This window comes from Fulmarus glacialis, unplaced genomic scaffold, assembly GCF_000690835.1.
Source record: "Fulmarus glacialis isolate BGI_N327 unplaced genomic scaffold, ASM69083v1 scaffold2669, whole genome shotgun sequence".
NCBI lineage: Eukaryota > Metazoa > Chordata > Aves > Procellariiformes > Procellariidae > Fulmarus > Fulmarus glacialis.
This window is the reverse complement of record NW_009234994.1, coordinates 1-8,331: the sequence shown is the minus strand read 5'-3', so window position 1 is coordinate 8,331 and position 8,331 is coordinate 1. Positions and strand designations below refer to the sequence as shown.

The window sequence follows — 8,331 nt, the reverse complement described above, 5'->3', positions numbered from 1 at the left end:
CCCCGACACGGGCGACCCCATCATCCGTCCCATCTGGTGGATCTCGCCCCGCGACGAGGCCACTCACAGGATCGACTCCCAGTTTCTCATTGGTGACACCCTCATGGTGGCACCCGTCCTGGAGATGGGCAAGCAAGAGCGTGACGTCTACCTTCCGGCGGGCAAGTGGCGCAGCTACAAGGGGGAGTTGTTTGAGAAGACCCCGGTGCTGCTCACGGACTATCCCGTCGACCTGGATGAAGTCGCCTATTTCCTCTGGGTTTCCTAACAGGCTCCTCCATTAGCTTTGAGATAACCATGCCTTACCTAGGACTTTTTAACAAATAATAATTCTAATTGCACATTTCGTTTGAGACTGGGGTTGAGGAAGGCAATTAAATAGACTTCACTGTCCTTGGGGTAATTTTTTTTATTTGGAGGGGGTGAATTTTTTTTTTTTAATTTGGGGCATGTGGAGACTCCGGTTGGATTACGGTGGGCAGAATTTTCTCTGTATAGGTCAGGAAGGAGTTGTCAGTCTGCAGACACGTAGAAAACCAGTATCTTCTCAGTTCCCAAGGATTTCAAGAGGTCGAGGTTGGTCAGTGCCAGTGGGAGCGTTTCTGGTCTCGTGGGAGGACCCGGCGCTGAGCCTGGGGGCGTGTGATGTGGGAGGGTTGCTACAGCACAGCCTGCCTTAAGTTTTATAGTTACGGCAAATATATTTAAAAGGACTTTTTTTAAGAGCAGAAAACAAACTAGAGATACGTATATATACATACACTGGTTTTTTTCCCCTTTGGTCTAGTGTGACACTGGACTAACAATTGCCACAGGCTCCCGCTTTCCCGGGTACCAGGCGGGCCAGGTTACTCGCGTGAAGTCCAGGTATTTTAACTGTATGGGCTGTGTATCGCTTGCTGGGGCAGCTGCATCCCACCTCCTCACCCATTTAACACCCACTGCAAGGCACTTGCCTATGTGTTTTGCCTTGGGTGTCAACATTGCCTTTCCTAGAGCAGCACCGTCCATACCAGCATGCCCCATCCGTCTTTTTAAAGCATTTATGGCCCCGCTTCGTTACATGATTATCCTGCTGATATCATCCCTTTTGGTTTTTAAGGACAGATGAGCTTTCAGGTTTATTGCTGGCGGAAGGACTGCCTGGAGCAAAGCTGTTCTGAAAAAGTACGTGCGGCGCTTCCCCGGGAACAGCTGGTTCCCGCAAGCAGCACGTGTCTTGGACTGACGGTGACGTTTGCTGCTAGCCAGCTTGCCGGTGGGTGGAAAACACCGGCTTTTGCACTGATGGGTCTGTGCCAGCGGGTGTTCTCACTGCACCTGCGGAAATGTTCTCATAGACCATGAAATTAAGCTAATACCCATCTCCGTCTCAGGTCGCAGTTAGAGGTGATGGTTTTGTTGAGGGTTTTTCTGAAGCAGCCCTCTTCTCTCCCCCAGAGAATTAGGGGCCTTCCTCAGCGTTTGTCCTGCTGGAGGTGGGGTTGCTGTCAGAGACTTCTGGAGGGGACACGGGGTGACGTGGTCCTGCACCCCAAGCCGCTGGCAGCTGGGGTGGAGCTGCAGAGATGCCTCTTTCCCAGCTTTCCCATTTGGTTTTGAACAGGAATATACATTTACAGAGAGCTGTGGGCAATCTCTGCTCCGAGATGGAGCAAACAGGATTGAAGTCTGGCAGCCTTCCTCCCCAGGGCAGGACATTCCCGGCTGTGCCCTGGTTGGGAGCGTGTTTCAGCCCCTGAATTTTTAATGACCCTCTGCAGAATTGAACTGCGTTGGCTGGGAAGGCTTGGGGCACCCTGCCCAGGCTACAGCCAGCTAAGGAGAGCTCAGCATCTGCAGGGTTTCTCATGGGATTGTGTCTGGGCTGAGCATGGGTCCAGCACGAGTTTGCCACCTGGCGAGATGGTGCTGTGTTTTGGGTAGGGTTGGGTACCAGTGAGGATATTTCTTAAAGCCCATCTCCTCCCACTGGGCTTTGCAGGAGGCAGAAAAAGAGATGCACTAAAAGGAGATGCACTAAACCTGGGGTTGTGATGGGGTCCAGGAGTAGAAATTTAGGTGTTTGGGGCAAAATCTGAAGTGCTTTTATAGTTAGGAAGGAAGTGAGGAAGTCCAGTTTGATGGACTCTTTAGAGCACCCCTTGAGGTCTGACTCTGCCCTGCATAATTTGGTGTTTCAGCCTCAAAACGAGACGCAGGGGGCCCTATAGATCCCTGCCCAGCTGGACCACAAGCATGTCCCAAAGCCTGTTTCTTGTGGCTTTTCACTATGAAGGGCTCAGGTTTGATCCTTGCCACCAGTGCAAATAGTGGTTATGTTACAAGTTACAGATGCCCTCTGGCAAGGAGCTAATCCTGGAGCCCCAGCGTCAGTCATCATGGCACTGGCAGGATTTGGCCCTTGGACTGGAGGGTGGAGATGAAGGTGAGAAGCTCCTGAGATGAGTCTGACCACAGGCTGCAAGGAGGACAGGGTGCGGAGAGGGCTTCTCCAGCATGAAGGCCATGCTTTGAGGAGCTCCAGCTCCTCCCTTTCAGTCTTTGCTTCTGAAACACTTGCCCTCCCTCGGTATGGGAGTCATTGGGTGGAGGAGATGTTGCTGCACAGCTCAGCTGCCAGTGAGGAAGTGGGATCTTTGACACAGGACTTCATGGGAAGGATTCCAGCGTGACCAGGAGATGTCACGTGTCTTCTCCTCCCCTGTCACCGCTGTGCCACTCACCGCATCCCTCACTAGTAAGGAATGAGGCTACATGAAGAGAAACACAGCATTCCTGTTAGTATCCCTTTTATTATTAAAATGATGGGAGCAGCTGGATGAGTGCCTTCAGTCTCCTCGCAGTGGTTTCGGGCACTGTCAGGAAGGTCATGGAGGAAATTCTCCGTTAGACACACCATCTTCCTTCCCCTCCCCTCAAAAGAAAGGATTTTGTTATCGAAGTTTTAATTTTCTTTTTGTTTAACTGTATGAATAAATGTGTAAGATTATATAGTACCCTTATTTTTCTAAATGCTGTAGTTAGGGCGTAAGTGGCTGTGGCTATTCAGTGCTCCAGCTAGGAGAAAGATAAAGCTGTTGGGAAGACATAAGGGATGGTGCTGAAGAGCGGGTCCATATGGGTGGCTCTCTGTGGGTCCATGGCACCAAGCCTTCCCTGCGTGTTGGGGACAGGCTCAGCGGTGTTGCCTCAAGCTATCTCACAGGCTTCTAGGTGCCCTTCCCATCCAATTTTTTACCAAAACCACTATTTCTAACACTATGCTGTAGCACTGCAGGACTCGAGGACCTCCAGGACCTCGCATACTACAAGCACACTGTGCACAGACACCTTGGGAACTGCTACTAGGAAGATTTCTCTGATTTACACCGTGGGTCACTTGCCAAAGCAGGGTTTAGTTCGACTCAGCCAAGGAAAAGCCCCGAAACAGGTTTGGGAGTTGGATTCAGCGTTTTCCACCTCAGCCCACAGCATACCGTGACTGAGCAGCAGGTCAACGTGATGCCCATGTGACTGAATTTTGAAGCTTGCACTGTTGTGTATCGGGTTTCCTGGATGCTTGTGTTTGCACATGCTGTCCTATGTTGGACTGTAATGCTGGTGGGTTTGTTTTTAACCACTTTTCTAATTCTTAATTGTTATGAAGACAGAACTGTAACATGAATTGCCTTGATTGATATAAAATTTTGGAAGACAGAAGGAAGTTTAACTACGTTCATCTATACCAAGTACATGGAGCTGATGTTTCAGGCAGATTTGGGGCTTTTTTCACCCTAGACTTCACTGAAATCAGAGTTGAGATTGTTCGTTTATTTAAAGCTTGCAGCCTGCAGCTTTGATGCATGTTTTAAAGGGAGGAGCTGGCAGCCACCCCACTCTTGTGTTTGCAGTGGTGGCAGGAATGGGGATATGGAGATGATCCACTGGATCAGGGATTGCCCTCCCCTGGGTCCCAATAGCAAAGGGAATAGCTGTGCCTTAGGGCTGGCCTGGAGAAGACCATATCTAGGCAAACCCCCATGGGGTCCGCCTCCGGGGGTGGGGACCAGACCGTTGCACCCTTATTTCTGCTGACATCCACCCAAAAAGGGCCCATCAACATCGACTCGTTGGGGTTTGCTGGTCCACGCTTCTCTCAGAGGACACATGCTTCGGGACTGCAGGCGCTGAGGAAGAGGAGCCTGCTCTTGGCTTCCCTCGGGCACGCCAGAAGGTCCGTCTGGGCCCTGGCTGTCCCCACTGCCCCTGGGGTCCCCCTTTCCAGATGGCGCTGACGGCCACGATGGGGGCGGGTTAGATCTTTGTGGCTATGGGAGTGCCAAAAACGGAGCATGTGAAACTCGTTTTGGAGCCTGCCTTGCCCAACACCACCCCCTTTGCCCCACACAATGTTTTTCCTGTCCTTTCCATTGTGGCTAAACAAATCGCAGCCTGCCTTGTGTCACTGGCACTGGCCAAAACGTGCAGCTTGGCTTGAGGAATGAGAGGGACTTCGGTTTGCTCCTTTTGCAATAAAAGACATTTTCCCAATGCTTTTCCTTTGCCTTCTCCCTTGGGTGCAAGCAGCATCCATACACTCGGATGATGCTCACATGGTGGGGCGAAACTGGTGCTGGCTGGAGACCTGGGAGCAAGCTGGCAGCTTGCAGCATTTGCAGCCTTGCAGCAATTCCTCAATAATGCAGGAGTCCTCCTTGGAATCAGTGGGTTTGGTTTGCATCCTCCCAAAACCTGGCGCTGTGTGCAGAGAGGGTGTGTGAGCCTTGCCAGGGACGTAGGGACAGTGAGTGGGGTCTGGTCTGTGCTGCGTCCCAGCTAAGTGGCAGTGCTTGAAAACACATCCACGGTTGTGTACGGCACGGGGTGGAGTGTTAATGGCAAAGTCCAAACCCCAGTAGGGCTACAGCAAAAGCCCAACGCGTTTCAAACTGGATTTCAAGGAGGTGCCTATGGGTGACAGCAGAGCAGCGGCTGCTGATCCATGAGATCCTGGCCAGGAGCGTGTCCATCCCTGCCTGAAATCACAGCTTTTATTAAAAGTAAGATGAAAAAAACAGGCAGGCAGGCAGAGCCCAAGGCTGGGGAGGACCGTGGTGAGAGGACAAGCTGACAACAGCAGAGTCCCTTTGGGCACGTGGCCAGGCTGGCAGCCTCAGGAAAAAAACAACCTCCTCAATCACAGCTCGTCCGGAGCCGGGCAGGAGCTGCCAGCCTGCAGATCCCTCGCGCCAGGAAAGCCATAACGATGGTCTGGGCTCATGCAAAATCCTGGAGGCTGACTGGAGAAAAGCAGGGATTTTTATTTATTTTATTATTTTTTGCCAGTAGGGCTGGCTGGTTTTTAGCTCAGCAATCATCAAAGATTAAGGGCAATAAATTCCCTCCCAAAAAACAGGCAGCCTGGGGTGAGTGATGGGCTGGGGGAGAGTCTCATGTCACCAGCACCTCCAGCAAACAGCCCTTGCTCGGCCCTGGGAGTGCAAAAAACCAACCAGGACTGAAGCTTAGCAAGGTGTCCCTATGGCAGCACACAGTCCCAGCATGGCAGGAGTGTGCGGAGAGGCGGCTGTGATGCCACCTGCTCGCAGGATGCCTCCGCACCAGTCCCTCATGGCTCCTCGGCTGAGCAGCAGGGAAAGGCACTGGGGGAAAGATTGGAAAGGGATGGGGATTTGGGGGAGAAATTTTTGCAGCCAAATGGGACTAGGCAGTTCATATCATCCCCAGACTCTGCAGAAAGTCTCGGTGATGGGGATTTTTTTCCACCAGCCTGTGATGCAGGTGGGCAGCAGAGCCGTGTGTGTGCATACGGAGCACAACCGAATATAGGGGCAGAGGTGTGGTATGAGGGGGCTGGAGCTGGGCTCTCCCATCCTTCCCCAGCACCATGGGCATCAGCTTTTCAGAAAGCTTTTTTCTTGCTGCAACAACAGCCAGAGAACTTTTGCCGGGGCCCCCTAGGACCCTCTGGTTGCCCCAAGCCTAGCTGTCAGGGACCCCTTGGGGCTTCAAAGCAGCAACTGAGAGAGAAAGCATTCAGAAATGCTTTCTCGCTCTCCGGGGAGATGCATTGGTGGAAACCACTACTCTGGAGTGGGAGAAAGCCCATGGTAAGGACCCAGAGATGGTCTGTTAACCCTGAACACCACTGCCAGACTGAGCACTGCTTTCCCTTTCACATCCCTAGACTAGAGGAGTTTTTGGGGGGGTCCCTCCCTGTCACCACACCAGCGATAGCGTTACTGCAGCTCGAGTTGCTTTCAGGGGCAACTAGAAGATGTTCTGGCTCCTCCCATTCGGCACTGCTCTTGAGCCACTGTGACCATACAGGATCCTTGTGGCATAACGGACCCACTGATGGGCAACGGGGGTCTGAGCCGTTTTGGGGGCTGCTTCACCTGAGGACCAAACCAGATCTGGAGTGAGTGCAATGTTCTCCAGCCCCTGTTTACTTTTTATATGGACCAACTCTGGAGCAAACCCCTAAAGGAAGGAGCTTTCTCCTCCTTTGTGGCCACACACAGTTTTATCTCCCAGGTGCCTACTAACAGTGCACTGGGATCAGCAAAGGAATCAGTCTCTCACTTTGGGAAGGGGCATTGCAGCCCAGAGACTCCCAAGACTCTCCTAAACTGGTCAGTCACATCACCTTTAAACTTTTCTTTGCTTAAAAATAGGGAAGATTGGACCAAGAGTGGACAGCATTTCACAGCCAGCCTGCCTACCCCAAGCCTGCAGGTGCCGCTGAGATGCCTTCATCCAGGAGAAGTCACCTCCATGGGCAGAAGGATGCCACTCAAGGATCTCCATCAATACAGCTGGTAGAACAGGAGAACATTTTCCATGAGGAAACTGAGGCAGGAGGGCACTTGGGCTGGTTTGTTAATTGTCTGAGTTTTCTCAGGAGGATGATGGCCGAGTCCTCTCCTGGGACCTGACAGATTGCACCCTTTGGCTCTAAATGTGGTCCCAAAACACATGGATCCCATTAGGTCCTAACCCTTGCATGACTTGGTGCTAGGTTTTTATCCTGACTGCCATGAGATTTCACCACATGCTTACAGGCTTGGCTGAAGCCACACCACAGACATGGTTCTCAGTAATTTCTTCCAATAAAAGGGGGGAAATGGTTGCCACAGCATAGCAAGTGCTATAGCTTCTTTCTCCTTGTTCAGATGGCTCAGGCTGTGGGAAATGCAAACTCCCCTTGGTCCTGCATCAGCACCCATCTGATGTGCAGGCTGAAAATTGGGTGCCTTCCTCTTCAGGATAATCACAGACTGCTTTTTTAAAAAAAAAGGACTCTGCTGCAACTGCCTCATTTACTAAGTAAATGAAATTACAAATATCTCAAAGGATCAGCTGTGAAACTGGGTAACAAAGGAGTCCATGTAATTTCCTTTATAAACCAGAAGCATGCATGGCATTTCTTGCTGGGAAAAGATTACAAGCAGAGACTGTGTTTCTATACATTGTATTTGTCATAATGCAATAACAACGATAGCCATTCAATATATTTCAATAAGTAAGTTACTCTACAGCACTTGACATACAAAACAGACATCACAGTGTTTTCTTTGAATTTCATACTGAAGTATTTCTACTTTAAAAACTACCAAAATTCCCAGGTTGTTAAAGTCATTGGTTCATTAATCCCTGAGGCCATTGCGTAGCTGATAGAGAAGCCTGTTAGGAAACCCAGAGGAAATAGGCGACTTCATCCAGGTCGACGGGATAGTCCGTGAGCAGCACCGGGGTCTTCTCAAACAACTCCCCCTTGTAGCTGCGCCACTTGCCCGCCGGAAGGTAGACGTCACGCTCTTGCTTGCCCATCTCCAGGACGGGTGCCACCATGAGGGTGTCACCAATGAGAAACTGGGAGTCGATCCTGTGAGTGGCCTCGTCGCGGGGCGAGATCCACCAGATGGGACGGATGATGGGGTCGCCCGTGTCGGTGACCTCCCCGGCCAGCTCCAGCAGCAGCGGGGCCACCAGCGACTCGTGGAGCTCCGTGAACTTCTGCGCAATCTCCACCACCTCCTTGTCATACAGCCAGGGCGGGATGGAGAACTGCATGGAGGGCATGAAGGCCGACAGCTCCAGCCACCGCACGTACAGCTCCCAGTCAGGGATCTCCACTGCCCCATCTGTCTTGTTGGGGAGGAAGTTTCCACCAATCATATCTGGCAGTACAAATGGGTACCCCAGCATGCTGATGGTGAGCACCGTGGGGATGAGGGACTTGAGGCCAAGCTCGTAGCCCCAGACGGAGTCACGGTCAATGATGCGGAAGAAGCAGGAGATGTTCTGCGATTGGTACCCCACGCG

The 8,331-nt window shown here is 51.7% G+C and overlaps 1 protein-coding gene across 1 annotated transcript in view; it reads left to right on the top strand.

The window, feature by feature from the left end:
• KIAA1161 (KIAA1161 ortholog) overlaps positions 1-268 on the top strand; it is a gene marked incomplete at its 5' end in the record, with an annotated part of 1,971 nt that extends 1,703 nt beyond the window's left edge. The window contains 1 exon segment of the mRNA XM_009585808.1: positions 2-268. Within this exon segment, the coding sequence (XP_009584103.1) occupies positions 2-268 (267 nt within the window).
• Positions 269-8,331: the final 8,063 nt, after the last annotated feature.